At 41.8% G+C, this 21,739-nt stretch overlaps 1 protein-coding gene across 3 annotated transcripts in view; it reads right to left on the reverse strand.

Moving 5' to 3' along the window:
* Window positions 1–5,218: 5,218 nt before the first annotated feature.
* The window catches only part of PAX4 (paired box 4), a 172,684-nt gene continuing 156,163 nt past the window's right edge, over window positions 5,219–21,739 (reverse strand). For 2 of the 3 annotated variants that reach the window (XM_056573085.1, XM_056573082.1), the window contains 2 exons: window positions 7,884–7,925; window positions 5,219–6,285 (listed from right to left, as the gene is read on the reverse strand). In XM_056573085.1, coding sequence (XP_056429060.1) covers window positions 6,011–6,285; window positions 7,884–7,925 — 317 coding nt within the window. In that variant the 3' untranslated portion in view covers window positions 5,219–6,010. The remainder of the gene's footprint in view (window positions 6,286–7,883; window positions 7,926–21,739) is intronic. The other variant, XM_056573083.1, reaches the window with a different exon arrangement.

A 21,739-nucleotide genomic window follows, 5' to 3' on the forward strand; every position in this document is an offset into this window, starting at 1 on the left:
GTGTCTCCCACTTGGACAGTAGGTGTCTCCCTTCCCTGCAATCTGCTGTTCACTGCCTGTTAGAATACAGGAAATGGGGCTGGGACCTAGCACATTCTGTGTTTGAGAAAGGAAGACTGCGTAGCTATATCTGGTTATGTCCAGAAGATCTGCATTGTTCATGCAAGGTAAATCAAGGCTTCCCTCTTTTCTCAGCAACAGGGCTTATTGTAACCCTTTCCTGCTGCTAAGTCCATCCAAGGAAGACACAGCACTAATCACAAGGTCCAGTGTGAATAGGGCTTTAAGTTTACTGCACCAAACCTCAATACATGCGACGTTTTGTCTTAAAGCAAGCCTTTCTCAAACATGCTTGAGAAAGGCTTGCTTTAAAGGAGATCTGTAAGTTTTAGATCGTGGGGGGCCGTGGCAATGTACAGGAAAGGGGGCGTTCCGTCCCTGCATGACCCGGCAGCCGGCACGCCCTACCATGTATCTCTCTGGGATAGGGGATAAAGTTCAGAGCACTACAGATCTCCTTTAAATCAAAAGGTATTGATGTTTGGTGCAGTATTCACACCAGACCTCGTGATTGGTGCTGTGTCTAACTTGGATGGACTTTGCTTGCTATTCTAGCCGTGGCTGGCTGGTTGGACACCTGCACAACATTTGAGAGGGTCCATTGCTGACTTTTTTCGAACTGTAGTTGGGCCTTTCCTACTGCTGTTTATTTCCTTTTAGCTATCATAACACCTTGCAAAGCCAGTGCCTAAGTAGCCCCTACTCCCTCCACATGACACCTATAGTAGTGTTCTTTTTAAATTATTCCCCAACACAGTGAATGCCTGTTCTATAGTTTTTTTTCATATGTGCTTACATAGTATCTTGTAAAAATGCAATGCATCAGTAAACCCTTTTTTTAATTACATGTCATCTATAGATGTGTAATGTGTAAATCGGCAGCCCAGCACGGTACCAACCTGCTAAGTGCACTTTCACCAGCACTATTTTATGGTATAGTAAAGAGAAATATGTGATGTGTTGTGCTGTGATTGGCTAGAGACGAAAGGGAGGAAGTAACTGTGTGTGTGTGTGTGTGTGTGTGCTCTGACAAATAATCCTCTGTACCCACCCTGTGAAATGGAGTGAATGAGAAATAGCTGTAAGGGGGCAATCAGGGACTCTGTAATAGCAAGGACAGCAGTAAACTGACCATCACCACTCTTAAGGATTGATCCAGTAAAATCATGAGGATTTGTGCTATAGGTACTCTTTAACAATATGAACTTTTTTTAAGTTTGAGTAGGGTTTTTCGGGACTTTGTAATTGATGGCCAATCCTGTTTGATGGAGCCCAGGTGCGAGCGCTGCAGAATCTTCATTGCTTACATCTGCTCGTACTTGCAAATGTCATACTTTTAGTAATGGCTGAGCTAGGTATTGGGGCTGTGTCACATTCAAGTGAATTCACTTCAGTGTCTCCTGAGCTGGGGTAATCCAGCATGGCCACTGCACAATGAATGGAGCTGCACATTGAATGGACCAGTCAAAAAACTTGCTCGCTGCTCATCTCACTCATATAAACAAGGCCACCCTACTCACATGCTTGTTGAGCCTTGTAATGGACTCTGTAAATAAGCTCCAAACTATGAGACTGGTGTATATTACTGCACACATTGGGTCATGTAATATGGCTCTAAGAAAATCCCTTTAATAGGGGTAGGAAGTATGATGTTGCTGTGTTTATTGTGGTAAGAAGTGTGGTCACTGCAGAGAAAATGTAGTATTGCATTGCAGTCATTCAGATTGTTGTTTCAATAAATTACATGGATGGCTTCACCAATATGGAAGCTGTTCTCACCTTTTCTCACTCACAGAAGGGATCCTAAGCAAGTGAGGGGCCTGAGTTAATGAGAAATTAGTTCCAAAAGGCTCCTAAATGATGTACTGATTATAGGTTTCAGGTAAAATCAATTATGTGGGGGATTAAGGAACATTGCAATTTCATGCAGTTTTAATGCATTTTTTAGATTGGAAACAGTTTTTGTGAAAAAGAAACAAAAAAAACTTCCTATAATACTATCTTATCTTATAATTATTTTAAAGGGTAATTAAGAGTTGGGTCACTCGCACTTAATTGGTGCAGCGGTTCATGAGAAATCAATTTTTTTTTTGCTAATATGGTCATTTCTTTTTATGTTCAAAGGAGGCGGGCTGATAGTATATGTGCAATGCTTTCTCCCACCCGCTTCAGCCTATAACTCTTCCCCTCTTCTGCCCCTCTCAGGGATGTCTTCAAGCACAGGTAAGAATCTGGCACTCCCTTCTTTATAGGGTTCTGTGCACACTGTGTAGGAAAGAGTTGCGATAGCAGGATCTGCACTACTTTGCAGTAAGGTGGTGCTCTCTCTCATGTAAAAGTCACAGTCCAAAGTATCCAAAAAAGAATTAAAAGATGGCACCTGGGCAGCATTTTGGTTCCGTGAACTTATGCACTGAAGATAATATTCTGTATAAAGACAGACACGCAGCAGGGAGCTGCACACAGAGAGACAGGGAACAAATCAATTAGGGATGTGCTGAGTAAGGCCCCCACACTGCCTTTTGCTGCCTGTCGAGAATGGCCGTTAAAGTCTGTTTTTTTTTTTTTTCCTGACTTTAACGGCTATTCTCGTGATGGGGAGCAACAGAATAGTGGGAGAAAAAGACGGCTCTTGCAGTAATTTTTCTCCCAGGCTCCCCCGACGGCCGTCACACTGGCGTGTCATAACGGCAGTATTAGAGTAACCTATGAGGGGATAAATATTTATTAATGGTGTATTCACACAGACAGTATTCTCAGATTTGATGACCAGGATTTTCTGCTGCAGATTTCAATGTAAAGTACTGTAGATGACTGAAAACTATTTAAAATCCTGCACATAAAATCTGTGCAGAATACTGTACATGTGAATAGACCCCAAGGGGGAGGGGTTATCACCCAGTATTGCACATACAGCACAAGCCCCTCCTCCAGTGCACATAAAAAGAAATTACCATATTAGCAACAAGATCTTTTTCCCTTTAAGGATTCTTCTCTGTTCCAATACCACAATATACCTAACTAAGGCACCTGTGGGGCAATAATTTAGGAGGAAGAAGGTGGCATTAAGCAATGGTAAGCAGAAGAATATCATTCTAGAAGTAGGGGGATGTATTTGTGTTTGCCTAAAAAAATTCACTTTAGGAAATAGATACCATACAGCAGCACATTGTGATGAACCCTTGTTCTCTTCTGTTTGTTAACAGAGAACTCAGCCTTCACTGGTGAGTTTCTATTGACTCCAGTTTCCTTTTTGTATTGTTCCATTAGCAACCAATAGAAACTAATAGTAAAACAGGTTTAGATTAAACGGGGTTGCCCACCTTCTATGAAGTTTATAGCAAAGCATAATAATCATAGTGTCAGGAGCTTACTGAGATATATAATGTGTTTACTGGAGTCCTGTTAGGGTGGGTTCACACCACGTTTTTGCAATACAGTTTTTTTTCAGGTTTTTGATAAAAAAACGGATTCCTCAAAACCTGACTAAACTGTATCAAAACGTGTGTACAAAGTTTTATCTGTATACGGTTGATGTCCGGTTGCATCCGTTTTTTAAGAAAAAAAACGCATACGTTTTGAACTTTTCACTCCATTATAAATAAAGTTTCACTTGTTTGATTGAAATTCCAAGAAAAAAAAACTGTGCAAAGTCAAAAACCGTATAGTAAAAACTGGATGGAACCGTACACACATACAGTTCTGTACGGTTCCCATTGACTCCCATGTTAAAAAAAAACGTATAAGGGTCAATACGTTTTTTCACCTGGACCAAAAACCGTGGTAGGCCACGGTTTTCTGTCCAGAAAAAAAAAAGGAAAAAACAGTGTGGTGTGAAAAACGGAGACATCCGTATTCAATATGGTGCATACGGTTTTGAATGGAAAGTCTATGGGCACGGTTTTCTGTACAGTTGCATACGTTTTTTTTTTTTTTTTTTTTAAACCGTATCCAAAAACTGTATAGAAAATCGTAGTGTGAACCCACCCTTAGATAGATTGATGCTGATCCACTCTCCTTGATCTGCCATCCCTGTGAGCTTGCCTTGGCCCGAGCAAGAAGCACAGGTGCCATGGAGGAGGCAGAGTTACACGCATTGTCACATACTCTTCTATAGGAAGTAAACTTATGGGTGGGGGAGCTGTCAGGCGAGCACGCAGGGATGGCAGATCAAGGAGAGGGAGTACATTGAACACATTATACCAGTATTCAGTAAGTCCCTTATCATAGTGATTACTATGTATTGTTATAAACTTCATAAAAGGGGGCAAATCCTTTTAAAGAAATCTGTTATGCCATCAGTTTCAAAGAAATAAGATTAACAACTTCATCATGCAATATTAAACCATGAATATTATTGATAGTAATAACAACTGAAAGTTTTATGAAAATATTTTTAATCTTCATTGTATTTTTCAGTTTAAGACGTTGAAGAAATACAAAGAAACTATGGCATCGACATATAAAAAAAATCTTAACAAGTATACATAAACATAAGATGTTTGGATAGACAAGGAAATGTTTAGCAGATTAATTTATTAGTATTTTTCCATCTTCATTTTAGGACCTACATTATGTCTGCAACATCTAGACCCCTGGCTGATCTAGAATTTAAAGGAAAACTGTCACTAAACTAAAGGAAAAGAAGTACTGGCTGGTAGTGTGGGGGATGCTGATCAATATGCTGCCTACCATGCCCGAATCTGTCCCGCCGTTAACCCGTTATCTTCATTATTCTTGATATGCAAATGATCTTCTAACTGGCATGGGTGGGTTTACAAGGCTCCATCTGGCATTGTGACATCAGCGCCGCTCATCCGCAGCACCGCCCAGCTTATGAATATTCATCCCCTCCCTCCCCTTCTCCCTCTTCTCCCCACTCTGCACAGGACTCTATTGAACTGAGGCCGCTTCTGGGTGTAGTCAGGAAGCGGCACATGCGCAGTGGAGTCCTGAGCTGAGCAGGGAGGAGAGGCAGAGGGAGGGGATGAATATTCATAAGCCGGGCAGTGCTGCGGACGAGCGGCGCTGATGTCACAGTGCCAGATGGAGCCTTGTAACCCTGCCATGCCAGTGCCAGTTAGATCATTTGCATATCAAGAATAATGAAGATAATGGACGAATGGCGGGACGGATCCGGGCATGGTAGGCAGCATATTGATCAGCATCCCCCGCACTACCAGCCAGTATCTCTGGTTAGTGCAGGGGGAGTTAAGTGACAGTTTTCCTTTAAGGTTCTCTTAGTTTAGTCTGGGATTGTAATGGTAGTATGATACGTAATATGGCATCAGGGTTAGATCTCCTCACGTCTCATATTTTTTCCATAATGGACAAAATACCAATTTTACTAGATAAAGAAAAAAAAAAACTAACAGACTTAATCAGTAGGATACTTGCAAAATAAATGAAAACAGATTTTTTTTATATTCATCATGGATTCCTTTACAAACAGAAACCAATATGAAACGAGTCTACAGCTACAGCTAAAAACATAATTTTTGTCACACTACAGTGGCACCAACAAATGTATTAACGTATTTGTTTTTCTGCATGAGTTGTGTGACATTCCGAGAAAAAAAAGACATTCAGCTTTTTAATCCAATTTTTATGTGAAGAAAAAAAAATTCCTGTGGAAGAACTTACACCACTAAGTTTGGCATACAACATGTGTACATCCTACAGATGCTATAATAGTTACATTACAAAAGCCCAAATCACTTCACTGAAGACTTTGAATAATGCATGTTTTTTTCAAAAGACCAAAATGTGTAGTTTACTGAGTATTATCAATTAGGCATGTATCAAAAAATATTAAAAACAGATGCAACCCAACCTTACAAGATGAAAAAAAATTGAATAAACTTGCACAAAGTTACCTGAAAACTCCCTTCATGTATTTGTGCATAATAAAGCACTAATTTAAACTAAAACCTTATTTATCAGTTTACAACTAGTAGTGATGCACAGGACGTAAACCTTCGAATGTCCATGGTGATCCACAGCTGGGATAATTTCTTTGGAATCCATAACTGTCCACATTGACAAATGGTGCATGATGGTATCTGTTGGATGCATTGACACTGTGGTGGGGAGAATAGGAAAGTGGCTGCATTGCAAAGGAGACGGGAATTGATATGCAGTCTAAAGCAGCGATATCTATATTCGTGAAATCAGTGGGAAAAATGGTGCTGCTTGTGATGGGAGATGGGGAAACAGCAGACAGTCCTGGAATAAACCATAGACACATACAAATCATTCAAGTAAAATTAGTTATGGTGTTCATTTAAAAGAATGATGTTTTGTTTGGTATACAATAATTTTTAGATTATTATTATTTTTTTCTAAACAACATACCACATGTTAGTGTAGTTTACACATGAACTACCTCAGAGAAGCAAGGTTAACTGGCTTAAAGGATTACTCCACTGGAAAACTTTTTTTTTAATCTAATGGTGCCAGAAAGTTGCCAGAAAATCTTAATCCTTCCTGTACTTATCAACCGCTGTATGATCCACATGAAGTTCTTTTCTGTCTGACCACAGTGCTCTCTGCTGACACCTGAGTCCATTTTAGGAACTGTCCAGAGTAGAAGCAAATGCCCATAGAAAACCTATCATGCTCTGGACAGTTCCTGACATGGACAGAGGTGTTAGCAGCAAGGACCGTGGTCAGACAGAAAGGAAATTAAAAAAGAAAAGAACTTCCTTGGACAATACAGCAGTTGATAAGTACGGGAAGGATTAAAGGGGTATTCCACTGAATTTTTTTTTTTTTAAATCAACTGGTGCCAGAAAGTTAAACAATAAGTTACTTCTATTAAAAAATCTTTACCCTTCCAGTACTTTAAAGCAGTTGTATGCTACAGAGGAAATTATTTTCTTTTTTAATTTATTTTTTGTCTTGTCCACAGTGCTCTCTGCTGACACCTGATGCCGGTATCAGGAACTCCCCATAGCAAACTTATGCTGCTCTGGACAGTTCCTGACACGGACAGAGGTATCAGCAGAGAGCACTGTGGACAAGACAAAAAAATTCAAATAGAAAAGAACTTCCTCTGTAGTATACAGCTGCTAAAAAGTATTGGATAGGTAAAAATGTTTTAATAGAAATAATTATAAATCTGTTTAGCTTTCTGGCATCAGTTCATAAAAAAAATAAAGTTTTCCACCGGAGTACCCCTTTTAAGATTTTTTGAATAGAAGTAATTTACAAATCTGTTTAACTTTCTGGCACCAGTTGATTAAAAAAATAAATAAATAAAAATGTTTTCCAGTGGAGTACCCCTTTAAGGAGGAATGTGCAGAAAAAGAAAGCAATCCTCTAGAATACCCTGAGCGATATGGAATATTGCTTATTAGAGGATGTCCTCCTACTATAAATATCCTTAAAGGAATAGTCCGGTACAGACTATTCATATTCTATCCTGCCCGGGCTGCAAAAAAGTGAAAATAAACTTTCACTTACCTTCTTACGTTCCCCCGGAGCTCCACTAAAGCTGATCGGTCGCCGGGCTGTCTTCCCGCTTGGGGCTGATGTCCCGCTTCAGCCGGTGATAGACTGAAGCGCTTTGTGACGTTCTGGGCTAAGGGAAGTGGGAAGAACACAGCCTGGCTGACCGATCAGCTGTAGCGGAGCTCCGGGGGAATGTAGGAAGGTAAGTGAAAGTTCATTTTCACTTTTTTTGCAGCCTGGGCAGGATAGAATAAGAATAGTCCGTACCAGACTATTCATTTTAAGTATGCTATGCAAATTTGCCCATAAATGGTAAAAAGATTATCTACAATAAAATAGATTAAATAAATTAGATAAATAGTATAATATACCTGGCAAACACACAGATTCAGTCACAGGGCCCTTTAGGCTGTCTATGATTTCATGATAACAGTAAAAGATATAAGAATGGATAAGACAAACCTAAAAATTCATTAAGAATATCAGAATGATCCTATAATACTGTTATGTGGCAGTTTAGTTCACGAGTCTTAAGTCTAATTTAATTGACACATATGTTATCAGACATTTTCTAGGTACTATCTACCATAAGTTATGCTTTACTATATATGTGGATAAAAAGAAATGTAGTGCTATGCGTCTATATTGTCCATCTGCTATCTCAGGCTCATAATGCAGTCCTGTGAAATGTTCTGTGATGTTCCTCGGCACTCTCACAATTACCTGCTCTGGATATTATCCTATGTGTGCGGCCACTACCGACTGGCAGGCTGACCATATGGGTGAACCTGGGGAGGGAATGGTCTCTTTATTGCAGGCTCCTGCCTGATACTAAGTTTGAGGTGTTCTCTCCTGAAGTATTGTATTAAAGTACTGCACTTAGGGGGAGATTTATCAAAACCTGTCTAGAGGAAAACTTGCTGAGTTGCCCATAGCAACCAATCAGATTGCTTCTTTCATTTTTGAAAAGCCCTGTGAAAAATGAAATAAGCAATCTGGTTGCTATGGGCAACTCAGCAAGGTTTCCTCTGGACAGGTTTGATTAATCTCCCCCTGTCCAGACTTCTATAAAGATCTCTGAGGTGGAATGCTTGGGTCTCTAAAAAATATCATGCTAGGCACGTTTCAAGAGAAACTACTCTTTTCTTCAGAGGCTATAGTGCATAGGGGGAGGTACAGAATATTTATACCATGATTGATGTAAAAACAGAAAAAAGGTGGACTAGATCCATGTAAAATGTGAAATAGATCAAACTGTGAAAGTCCTTAGAAAATGAATAAGGAAAATAAAAAATATAAAACATAAGGACATTAAATATATCAAAAGGACAAATGTGCCATCCAAATGTAAGACTAACTCTTACTCAAAAATGTAAAAAAAAAAAGATGACATATGCTGTAATTTATTGAGTGTAAACCTGAATGCGAATGTGTGAAAATGTGAGAAAAATGAGAACAATGGAGATGAGCAAATCGAAGCTGATGAGCCTGAATTTGTTACAAATTTCATGAAAAATTCGTTTCGCAACGAATTCGAATATCGCAGCGATTCTATCACGCGAATCACTTCATTAAACTCCATTTAGTGCCGTACAGGCTCCAAAGCATCTAAAAAGACGGATCCACATGTCAGTACATGGGGCAAGGAATGCTGGTAAGGCAAGGCAGGTAGGCGGGATCACCCTGAATCACATGCAGGATGCAGCCTAACAGCAGCCAGTCATCCCTGTGACGTCACAGCCCTATATAATCGTCAGCCATTTTGCGGCTCGTCACTTCATTCATTACACTGCAGAGAGGGAGGACAGACAGCCTGTGTGTGTTACACAGAAAAGATTATTACAGCAGCATTTCACCTCCTAGTCACATCAGCGTTCTGGTGTACAGGGAGCAGTGCTTTTTTTTCACTGAAAAGGATTTTTACTGCAGCCATTAACCTCCCAGCCACTTTCTACAGCATTGTATTACAGAGAGGGGCAGATAGCTGTGTGTTGCCTCACTTCAATAAGCTGCCTCAACTTCATAAACCTTAGCAGAGGAGGCAGGAATAATTTTTCAGTGCAATTCGGTGTCTTTGTTCCTCAACAAATCTGCTGGTTATACTAGTGTGTAGACCGTATAATACCCAGCAGTCCATTCCTTATAGTCTGTGAGAGAGTGCAATTTTGGGTTTAGTACACAGCAACTGTGTACTGCAGGTGTGCAAAAATACACATTTTTAAGCATACTGTAGCGCATTTTTCTGCCCTCATAAGTACATACCTACATATAAGTAGTTTACTTTTGGCTGTCCTTTCACAGTATGTAGACCCTTGACAGATTAAAAGGTACAAAATAGTAATCACCGGCTGGTGTTTTACTCAAATAATTTTTGAAGCGTACAGTAGTGCATTTTTCTGCCCTCGTAAGTGCATACCACATACCTACATCTATGTGGTGTACTATTTTGTACCTGTTAACCTGTCAAGGGCCTACATTTTGTGAAATTCCAGGCAAAAGTAATCATCGGCTGGTGTTTTACTCCAATACGTTTTTTAAAGCATACTGTAGCGCATGTTTTCTGTCCTCTTTGTTCCACAACAAATCATCTGCTGGTTATACTAGTCTGTAGACGGTATAATACATACCCAGAAGTCCATTCCTAATAGTCTGTGAGAGAGTGCTGGTGTTTAACTAAATTACGTATTTTTAAGTGTACTGTAGAGCATTTTTCTGCCCTCATAAGTGCATACCACATACCTACATCTAAGTAGTGTACTATTCTGTACCTGTTAATCTGTCAGGGCCTAGATATTGTGAAAAGACAGCCAATAGTACACATAGGGAAGCATATTGTACTTCCCTCATATTTGTAATAAGTAGGTCAGGCAGAGTAATGCCAGGAAGTGCACAGGAGGAGTGGCAGAGGCCTAAATTCATCAGGCGGAGGCAGAGATCGCAGCAGAGAAGGGGTATGTGGCAGCCAGAGTCACAGCGAGAGGTCTAAGCTCCGGGTGTCAGCTAGCAGTCGTATCGCGACCAGCAACCCAGCAGCCATGATTAATCGGTTAACTTGGTCATCCACTGCATCCCAAGTGACATCCGACACCCCCAGTCAACAGACGGTGGGTTCCTCAGACTCAACCCTCAGTTGGCATGGCCCTCATGCTGCTGCTGCCATCTCCAGGCTTTGTCATTGTGCTTCTCTATGGTCTCCTAATGTTAGCACCTCCAGGCTCTGTCATTGTGCCGCCATATGGTCTCCTCATGCTGATTCTGCCACCTCCAGGCTCTCTCATTGTGCTGCTCTATGGTCTCCTCATGCTGATGCTACCGCCTCCACGCTCTGACATTGTGCCACCATATGGTCCCCTCATTCTGATGCTACCACCTCCAGGCACTGTCATTGTGCCGCCATATGGTCTCCTCATGCTGATGCTGCCACCTCCAGGCTTTCTAATTGTACTGCTCTATGGTCTCCTCATGCTGATGCTGCCACCTCCATGCTCTAATTGTGCTGCTCTATGGTCTCCTCATGCTTATGCTACCACCTCCAGGCTCTCTCATTATCCTGCCATGGATACTGCAAAACATAATTAAGGTGCTGGTCCCCAGTTTCAGAAATTCCTTGCATTAGGGTCACTTTCAGGACTCCTGGTGCTGCTGCTGCTGCCACCTCCAGGCTGTGTCATTCAGCCCCTATATGGTATCCTCATGCTTCAGCCACCTCCAGGCTGTCTCATTCAGCAACTATATGGTCTCCTCATGCTTCAACCACCTCCAGGCTGTGCCATTCAGCCACTATATGGTATCCTCATGCTTCAGCCAACTCCAGGCTGTGCCAGTCAGCCACTATATGGTCTCCTCATGCTTCCGCCAACTCCAGGCTGTGCCATTCAGACACTATATGGTTTCCTCATGCTGCCACAAACTCCAGGCAGTCATTCAGCCACTATATGGTCTCCTCATACTGATGCCATCTCCAGGCTCATTGTCATTGACATGTTATTCTTTGTTAAATTTGGTTATTTGTACCCACACGCTAGGTCCCGGGACACGAAAACTTGGGAGTGTTAGCTAAAATTTCAATTTCAAAATCTTAAATTTCAATGGTCTCCTCATGCTTTTGCCAACTCCAGGCTGTGCCAGTCAGAGACTATATGGTCTCCTCATGCTTCAGCCACCTCTAGGCTGTGCCATTCAGACACTATATCGTCTCCTCATGCTTCAGCCACCTCCTGGCTTTGCCATTCAGATTGACTGAAAAGAACTGTTTAACTGTTAGGCTAGGTTCAGACTACGGAATCTCCAGGCAGAAAATTTCCGCCCGGAGATTCCAAGTGCGGCGATAGGACCGTGCGGACACTGCAGTCTCCAATAGACTGCAATGTGTTCCGCGCGGATTTCCATCTGAAGAAAGAGCAATGCCATTCTTCAGGCGGAAATTTCCAAGCAGATTTTCCGTACAAAAATTCCGCTTCACAAATTCCAAAGTGTGAATTTGTGAACGGAAACACATTCACTATACAGTACATTTTTGAAAGCGGAATTTCCGCCTGCAATTTCAAAGCGGCATTGCTGGCGGAAATTCCGTAGTCTGAACCTAGCCTTATTTAATCAGCTTCTACACAGTCTATGTATTACCACATGCATTTCTACCTGCAAGTGAATCTAAGCTCTGTATGTGATCCTCTCTTGCTTCTTTTCTCACTGGTTGCCTAGGGAACCTGATCCCCTGGTCAGAAGATTGATACATTTCTATGCAAGCACAATACCTTGTACTTTAACCCTCTGCTTATTATCACAATGTAGTAGCAAGGCAATATACAATCTGAAGAACCTGAACTTCTTTCAGAACAGGAGTCAAATCTTATGAGCCCCATAAAAAAAAAATGTTTAGCAAAACCAACTTGGAAAGTTCAAGAGAACTATGAAGCTGACAAAGATGAACTGCTGAGTAACATCAACCACTTATGGTCCAAGACTATTGAATTCATGTCAACTCTGTCTCAACCAGCTCATGAGGTACTGCACCTAGAGGGTGCTGTTAAGCAATTGAATGCTGCTTATGAGAACTATCAAAGACTGTCTGCCAAATATGCTGATTTCTTAAAGCGGTACAACACAGAAGATTCCATACAAAAATTAAAGGATTGGAATGAGCTCAATCTTGCAAGAGATGATTTAGTAATACAAACAAAGGCAAAAGCAGGAGTAAAAATTGCACATCTCCTTGAATCCAGATCCTATCTTTCCACAACTTCTAGACGCTCCACAAGATCTTCCAGATCCTTACGATCAACATCTTCTACAGTCACTCTGTTATACCTTACACATCAGAACTCCATCACTCTGTCATAGCAGCCAAAGCACTCAACCAAGGCGTTTTCTCTGCACCTACTGCACTTTCTCAAGCAGCGGAAACTGGTATGGACAGAAAATTCTTTCTACCTTACGATGGCACTAACCAGTTACCTCCTAACAAACCCACTACTATACAGCTACAAACCAACACACCCTTGGACTGTACGCCAGATCCAGTGTTGAACGCCTTAGCACCATCTTATATTTCCAAGTCACTCAACATCAGTGTACTGGCCACTGCAACTAACTGTCCCACCTGCAACCGTATGCCCAAAGTGTAAAAACACAAACGTCACAGTTTGCTAAATATATGCTTCACAGAGAACTCACCAAGTTTGATGACAAACCTGAAAATTACAGAGGCTGGAAATTCACCTTTAACCCCTTAAGGACGCAGCTCATTTTCACCTTAAGGATGCTGCCCTTTTTTGCAAATCTGACCACTGTCACTTTATATATTGATAACTCTGGGATGCTTTTACCTTTCAATCTGATTCCAAGATTGTATTTTCATGACATATTCTACTTTAACATTGTGGTAAATTTTTGTCGTTACTTGCATCCTTTCTTAGTGAATAATCCCAAAATGTCATGAAAATTTTGAAAATTTAGAATTTTTCTAACTTTGAAACTCTCTGCTTGTAAGGAAAATGGACATTCCAAATAAATTATATATTGATTCACAAATACAATATGTCTACTTTATGTTTGCATCATAAAGTTGACAAGTTTTTACTTTTTGAAGACATTAGAGGGCTTCAAAGTTCAGCAGCAATTTTCAAATTTCAGTTCAGTTTGAAGTGTATTTGAGGGGCTTTCATATAAGAAATACCCCATAAATTACCCCATTATAAAAACTGTGCGCCTCAAAGTATTCAAGATGACATTCAGAAAGTTTGTTAACCCTTTAGGTGTTTCACATAGCAGCAAAGTTAAGGAGAAAATTCAAAATCTTAATTTTTCCACTCATGTTCTTGTAGAGCCATTTTTTGAATTTTTACAAGGGGTAAAAGGAGGGAGATCGCCTCGAAATTTGTAACCCTATTTCTCTTGAGTATGGAAATACCTCATATGTGGATGTAAAGTGCTCTGTGGGTGCACTTAGAGGGCTCAGAAGGGAAGGAGCGACAATGGGATTTTGGAGATTGAATTTTGCTGAAATGGTTTTTGGAGGGCATGTCACACTTAGGAAGCCCCTATGGTGCCAGAACAGCAAAAAAAAAAAATAAAAAAAAAAAAAACGCATGGCATACTATTTTGGAAACTGCACACCTCAAGGAACATAACAAAGTGTACAATGAGCCTTAACACCCCACAGGTGTTTGACGACTTTTCGTTAAATTTGGATGTGTAAATGAAAAAAAAAGTTTTTTTTCACTAAAAAGCTGGTTTTTCTTTTACACGCTTACAAGGGGTAATTGGAGAAAATTCCCCACAAAATTTGTAACCCCACTTCTTCTGAATATGGAAATACCCCATGTGTGGACGTCAAGTGCTCTGCTGGTGCACTACAATGTTCAGGAGAGAAGGAGTCACATTTGGCTTTTGGAAAGCAAATTTTGCTGAAATGGTTTTTGGGGGGTATGTCGCTTTTAGGAAGGCCCTATGGTGCCAGAACAGCAAAAATAAATAAATAAATAAAACACATGGCATACTATTTTGGAAACTAAACCCCTCAAGGAACGTAACAAGTGGTACAGTGAGCCTTAACACCCCACAGATGTTTGACGAATTTTCATTAAAAAAAATTATATATATATAATAATTTCACTAAAATGTGTGTTTTCCCCCCAAATTTAACATTTTTACAAGGGGTAAAAGGAGATAATGCCCCATGGAAATGGAAAAACCCCATGTGTGGGTGTCAAATGCTCTGAATGTACGTCAGGGGCCATGTGCATTTATGAAGTCCCCATAGTGCCAGAACAGTGTGACCCCATTTTGGAAACTACACCCCTCACAGAATTTAATAAGGAGTGCAGTGATCATTTACACCCCACTGGCATTTGACAGATCTTTGGAACAGTGGGCTGTGCAAATGAAAAATTTTATTTTTATGGACCACTGTTCCAAAAATCTCAGACACCTGTGGGGGCATAAATGCTCCCAGTACCCCTTATTACATTACGTGAGGGGTATAGTTTCCAAAATGGGGTGACGTGGGGCTTTCATTATTCTGGCACCGTGGAGGCTTTGTAAACAAACGTGGACTTCAATTCCGGAGAAATTTTCTCTCCAAAAGCCCAATGGTGCTCCGTCTCTTCTGAGCACTGTAGTGTGCCCGCAGAGCACTTTACATCCATATATGGGGTATGTTCTTACTCAGAAGAAATGAGGTTACAAATTTTGGGGGGCTTTTTTCCTATTTTCCCTTGTGAAATTGAAAAATTTAGGGTAACACCAGCATTTTAGTGAACTTTTTTTTTCCATTTTCCCATCCTACTTTAACGACAATTCTTCAAACACCTGTGGGGTGTTAAGGCTCACCATACCCCTTGTTACGTTCCGTGAGGGGTGTAGTTTCCAAAATGGGGTCACACGTGGGTTTTTAACTTCTTGTGAAAATTAAAAATATAGGGCAACACCAGCATGTTAGTGTAAAAATTTTTTTTTTTTTTTTACACTTACATGCTGGTGTGGACCCCAACTTTTTCTTTTCATATGGGGTAAAAGGAGAAAAAGCCCCCAAAATTTGTAAAGCATTTGCTCCCGAGCACGGAAATACCCCATATGTGGCCCTAAACTGTTTCCTTGAAATATAACAGGGCCCTGAAGTGAGAGAGCACCATGCGCATTTGAGGCCTAAATTAGGGATTTGCATATGTGTGGACTCGGATGCAATCCATACAATTGGCTCCATCATCAAAAATATTCTATGCTAGTGATTCCCAAACAGGGTGCCTCCAGCTGTTGCTAAAATCCACGCATGCCTGGACAGTCAATGGCTGTCCGGAAATGCTGGGAGTTGTTTTGCAACAGCTGGAGGCTTCGTTTTGGAAACACTGCTGTATGATATGGTTTTTATTTTTATTGGGGAGAAGAGGGGACAGTGTAAGGATGTGTATATGTAGTGGTTTACCCTGTATTTTGTGTAGTTCAGTGTTTTGAGGGTACATTCACACGAGCGTTCTACGGTGAGTTTTCCGCTAGGAGTTTGAGCTGTGGCAGAAAATTTGCCGCCGCTCAAACTTGAAGCAGGAAACTCACTGTAAACCCTCCCGTGTGAATGTACCCTGTACATTCACATGGGGGGCAAACCTCCAGCTGTTGCAAAACTACAACTCCCAGCATGCGCTGACAGACAGTGCATGATGGGAATTTTAGTTTTGCAACAGCTGGAGGAACACTGGTTGGAAAACCTTGAGTTAGGTTCTGTTACCTAACTCAGTATTTTCCAACCAGTATGCTTCCAGCTGTTGCAAAACTACAACTCCCAGCATGCACTGATCGCCGCTCAGCTGGAAACATGCTACTACACCTCCCAGCATGCCAAGATAGCCTTTTGCTGTTCGTGCATGCTGGGAGTTGTAGTTTTACAAGATTTTGAGGGCCACGGTTTAGAGACCACCGCACAGTGATCTCCAAACTGTGGCCCTCCAGATGTTGCAAAACTACAAATCTCAGCATGCCCAGACAGCAAACTGCTGTGTGGGCATGCTGGGAGTTGTAGTATTGCAAGATCTAGAGGGCAACAGTTTAGAGACCACTGCACAGTGATCTCCAAACTGTACCCCTCTAAATCTCACAAAACTACAAATCCCAGCATGCCTAAACAGCTGTCTGGGCATGCTGGGAGTTGTAGTTTTGCAACATCTGGAGGGCTAAAGTTTAGAGACCACTGCACAGTGATCTTCAAACTGTCGCCCTGCAGATGTTGCTAGGAAACTATTGCAGTAGAATTGCCACCCGCCGCGCAAGCTGGAGGATCGCTGCCCGCCACCGCCAATTGTCACCCAGTAAGGGACCTCCACCCCCGCCGCTCATATCATGGTTCCTCCACTCTGCCTGGACTACCGTGGGTGGGAAGAGCGAGGAAACTGAACTTTAACCCCCCTGCCCCGATCTGCTATTGGTCGCTTCTGATTGACCAATAGCAGGGATAGGAGGGGTGGTACCCCTACCACCTCGCTCCTATGCCTTCAGTGGGGGATCGGGGGTGTCTTAAACACCGCCAATCCCCCTTATTTTCCGGGTCAACTGGTCACTGGAGATCCGGAATCGCCGCAGATCGCCAGTCTGAATTGACCGGCGATTTCCGGCGATCGCTAACATGGGGGTGTCTCAGCACCCCCCTCAGTGATGTGTCGGGATTCCTGCTGAATGATTTCAGCAGACATCCCTGTCCGGTCCCCGCCACTAGCCAGATACGTCCTGAAGAGGTTGAAGCCACCATCAGCGAGCTAGACCTCACTGCTGCAGAAGAACTGGATCCCCAGTCTGCTGAACGTATCAAAAGACTGAAAACAGTTTACACTTCCAATCCTGCTGCTGACCTTGACGGTGCTTGGGACAGACTTGAACGTAGCTTTGGGAGCGCGAAGGCCATCTTAGATGCCTTATTCAAAAGGTTGCAAGGCTTCCAAAGGATTACTGCTAAAGACAATCTAAAGTTCTAAAGAACTGAGAGATCTTCTACTAGAACTTCAACTTGATAAAACTGATACTCACCAACCGGGGGTCAGTTACCTCGACACCCCTAGTGGCATTAACTCTATTGTCCTTAAGCCACCATATAGCATTCAAGAAAAATGGGCTAGTCGGGGATCAACATACAAAAAAAATATGGAGTTTCCTCCCTTTTCCTATTTGTGTGACTTCATAAGGGAAATCACGGACTCTAAGAATGACCCAAGTTTCTCCTATGGCGACTGTAACCCTCTCAGTCCACCTTCTCCAGGACTTGCGTACACACATATAATGCACAGAGACTGCAGGAACCCAGTATCATTGAAGAGGACTGATGTTCAACCCGCACCTGCTACGATTCTTCAAAAGACTGGGCAAAACAAAAAACTTAAGGATCCAAATCGCCAATGTCCCATACATAACAAGCCACATCCACTCAAGAAATGCATCGGCTTCAGAAAGAAACCTCTACAAGAACTTAAGGAACTTTTAAAGGAATTTGGAATTTGTTTCAGATGCTGCGCCTCCACAGAACACCTTGTAAAAGACTGTAAGGCCATCGTTAAATGCATGGAATGCGGTAGTGACAACGACGTACAAGCCCATCATCTATACCAACACAGTTCTACTCCATCCACAGACATCCCTCCCGAGGCAAAGCATGGCGGGCAGCACACTGAATGAACAGCTGCCTCCACCCCAGTATTCTCTACATGCACTGAAGCCTGTGGGGAAGGACTTTGAGTATACATGAACCAAGCATATCTTTGCACAGGATTTCTCACAAAGGGCCGATCTGAGAGGGCCATAAGACTGTATACCATTCTCGACAATCAAAGTAACCGATCTCTTGCAAGCACAAGGTTCTTTGATCTGTTAGGCATAGCAGGAGATGCCCTACCTTATACCCTGGGTACTTGTGCAGGCATTACAGATGTCTTGGGTAGAAAAGCCAGTGGCCTCATAGTTGCTCCTCTCAATAGCAACATAGAAATACCCTTGCCCACTATCATCGAGTGTAATCAGATCCCAACTAACAAGGATGAGATCCCCACTCCTGAAGCTGCCCTGCACCATTCTCACTTAAAGCCTGGGACCCTGGACTAATAACGTGCGGCACCGATCCTTGTGCCGCGCGCTATTAACCCTTTAGACGCGGTGATCAAAGTTGATTGCCACATCTAAAGTAACAAAAATACACTCCCGGCAGCTCAGTCTGGCTGATCGGGACCAACGTGGTGAAATCGCGATGTCCCTATCAGCTAGAATGCAAGCGGAGGGTCCGTTACCTGCCCCTGAAGTCCGATCGGCGATTAATTGCTCCCAGCCTGAAATCCAGGCTTGAGCATTCGACCGCCCATAACACTGATCATTGCCATGTTAATGCATGGCAGTGATCTGTGTAGAAGATCAGTGTATGCAGAGTTATAGCCCTTAGAGGGGGCTATAACATTGCAAAAAAAAAAGTGTGAAAAAGTTAATAAAGATCATTTAACCCCTTCCCTAATAAAAGAAAGAATCTCCCCCCTTTTCCCATTTAAAAAAATAAACTGTGTAAATAAAAATAAACATATGTGGTATCGCCGCGTGCGGAAATGTCCAAACTATAAAAATATATTGTTAATTAAACTGCACGATCAATGGCGTATGCGCAAAAAAATTCCAAAGTCCAAAATAGCTTTTTTTGTCACTTTTTAGATCATGAAAAAATGAATAAAAAGTAATCAAAAAGTCCGATCAATACAAAAATGATACAGCTAAAAACCTCAGATCACGGCGCAAAAAAATGAGCCCTCATACCACCCCGTACGCTGAAAAATAACAAAGTTATAGGGGTCAAAAATTAAAATTTTAAACATATTCATTTTCGTGCATGTAGTTATGATTTTTTCCAGAAGTCCGACAAAATCAAACCTATATAAGTAAGATATCATGTTAATCGTATGGACCTAAAGAATAAAGAAAAGGTGTAATTTATACTGAAAAATGCTTAGAAACGGAATCTCCGAAAGTTACAAAATGGCATTTTTTCTTCAATTTTGTTGCAAAATGAATTTTTTTTCCGTTTTGCCGTGGATTTTTTGGTAAAATGACTAATGTCACTGCAAAGTAGAATTGGTGGCGCAAAACATTAGCCATAATATGGAATTTTAGGTGCAAAATTGAAAGGGTTATGATTTTTAAAAGGTAAGGAGGAAAAACGAAAGTGCAAAAACGGAAAAACCCTGGGTCCTGAAGGGGTTAAAACACACATTCCGCCAAATGGATGCATTACTTGTTTCCCACAACAAGAACATCACTACAGTGTGAAAGAAAAGCTGTGTGACCAAGATACGCAAGAGAGCACCATACTAGATGAAAAGAAAGCATTTGTCTTCCGGGATGACAACATTGGTAACACAGTGAAGTGACTGCGACAAGAGACAATGAGTTAGCAGCCACGATGGAAGACAAGGAATTCTTGAGAACCATGAGCAAAGAGTTCTAACAAGATGATTCCAACAGCTTGGTGGCACCGCTACCGTTTTGCACCCCAAGGAAGAGGATTCCAAACAAAAGACAATATGCAGATTCACGGTTTATCTCTTTAGAGCGCAACCTGAACTGGAAACCGGAGATGAAGAAGCAATTTGTTGACTTTATGCAGAAGATATTGGATGCCGAGCTTGCACCCCCTCTTACACAAGGAGAGGAATGCTGGAACCTACCATGTTTTGATGTCTACCATCCTCACAAGCCTGACCAGATTAGCATGGTCTTCGACTCAAGTGCTCCATACGAAGGCGTTTCTCTCAATGACAATCTCCTCAATGGGCCTAACCTGAACAACCTCCTATGAGTCTTACAAGAACTTACTCCGCTTTACAAGAACCAATTGCCATTATGGCCGACATCCAACAAATGTTTCATTGTTTCATCGTCCGTGAAGACCATAGAAACTTCCTCAGGTTCCGATGGTACCGCAATAATGATGTCAATGACGAGCTTATAGACTATCGGATGAAAGTACACATTTTTGGTAATAGTCCCTCCCCCGCTGTTGCCATTTATGGACTGAGGAAAACAGCCCAAGGAGGCGAACAAGAGTTCGGGTCTGATACACATGACTTTGTGGAAAGTAACTACTACGTAGACAACGGTCTCAAGTCTCTACCTACGGAGGAAGAAGCCATCAACCTTCTCACCAGAAGGCAGAACATCCTCGCTACAGCCAACCTCCGACTACACAAAATCATCTCCAACAGCAATGATGTTATGAGAGCATTTACTTCTGATGATCATGCCATCAGTGCTAAGGAATTCCAACTAGGGTCTGACCTTACCCTCAGTCAACGCAGCCTTGGGTTGCTGTGGAATGTTAAACAAAACATGTTCACATTTCACAAAAAACAGTATCTACGATCCCTTATGATTTATAGCACCCTTTACTATACAGGGCAAGATATTACTCAGAAAACTTACTTCAGAGAACATTGACTGGCATACCCCTTTACCCAAAGAGAAACAACAAAGGTGGGAATCCTGGAAGCAGTCTCTCCAGGCATTGGAACAGTTTAAGATACCATGATCTTACACTCTTGCATCCTCAAAGAATGCCACCAAACCATGTCTTCTTTGATACATCCATGGAAGCCATAGCCTATCTCGGAGTTGTACACCCCAACTGTGAAATAGAAGTAGGATTCGTCATGGGCAAGGCCAAACTAACTCCAAAACCTGCACATACTATTCCAAGGCTCGAACTCTGTGCAGCCACGTTAGCTGTTGAAATTGCTGAGCTTATAAAGTATGAAATTGACTTCCATATTGACTCCTAATTGATCAGAACAAACTACTCCGAGATGGTGGTCGCATAGCAAGGTCCAATATGATGAGTGATGAGCAAAATCCCCTCATCATTCCAGGACGTCACCACATTACTGCTCTGCTAGTCAGACATTACCATGAGCAAGTGCAATACCAAGGCCGTCACTTGATAGAGGGAGCAGTAAGGTCTGCAGGTTTCTGGATAATCGGGATGAAGCGATGTATAGCCTCCTTATTCCATAAATGCGTCAAGTGCCAAAGTCTAAGAAGAAAACATCTAAATCAACAGATGGCAGAGCTTCCTACAGACAGATTAAGCACTGAACCACCTTTTACCAATCTCGGCTTAGACATTTTCGTCCCCTGGACCATTGTTACACATAAGACTCGTACCAGAGTCATCAGCAATAAGCGTTGGGCCATGCTATTTACTTGTTTAAGCATTCGTGCA

Source organism: Hyla sarda, chromosome 4 (assembly GCF_029499605.1).
Source record: "Hyla sarda isolate aHylSar1 chromosome 4, aHylSar1.hap1, whole genome shotgun sequence".
Classification (NCBI taxonomy): Eukaryota; Metazoa; Chordata; class Amphibia; order Anura; family Hylidae; genus Hyla; species Hyla sarda.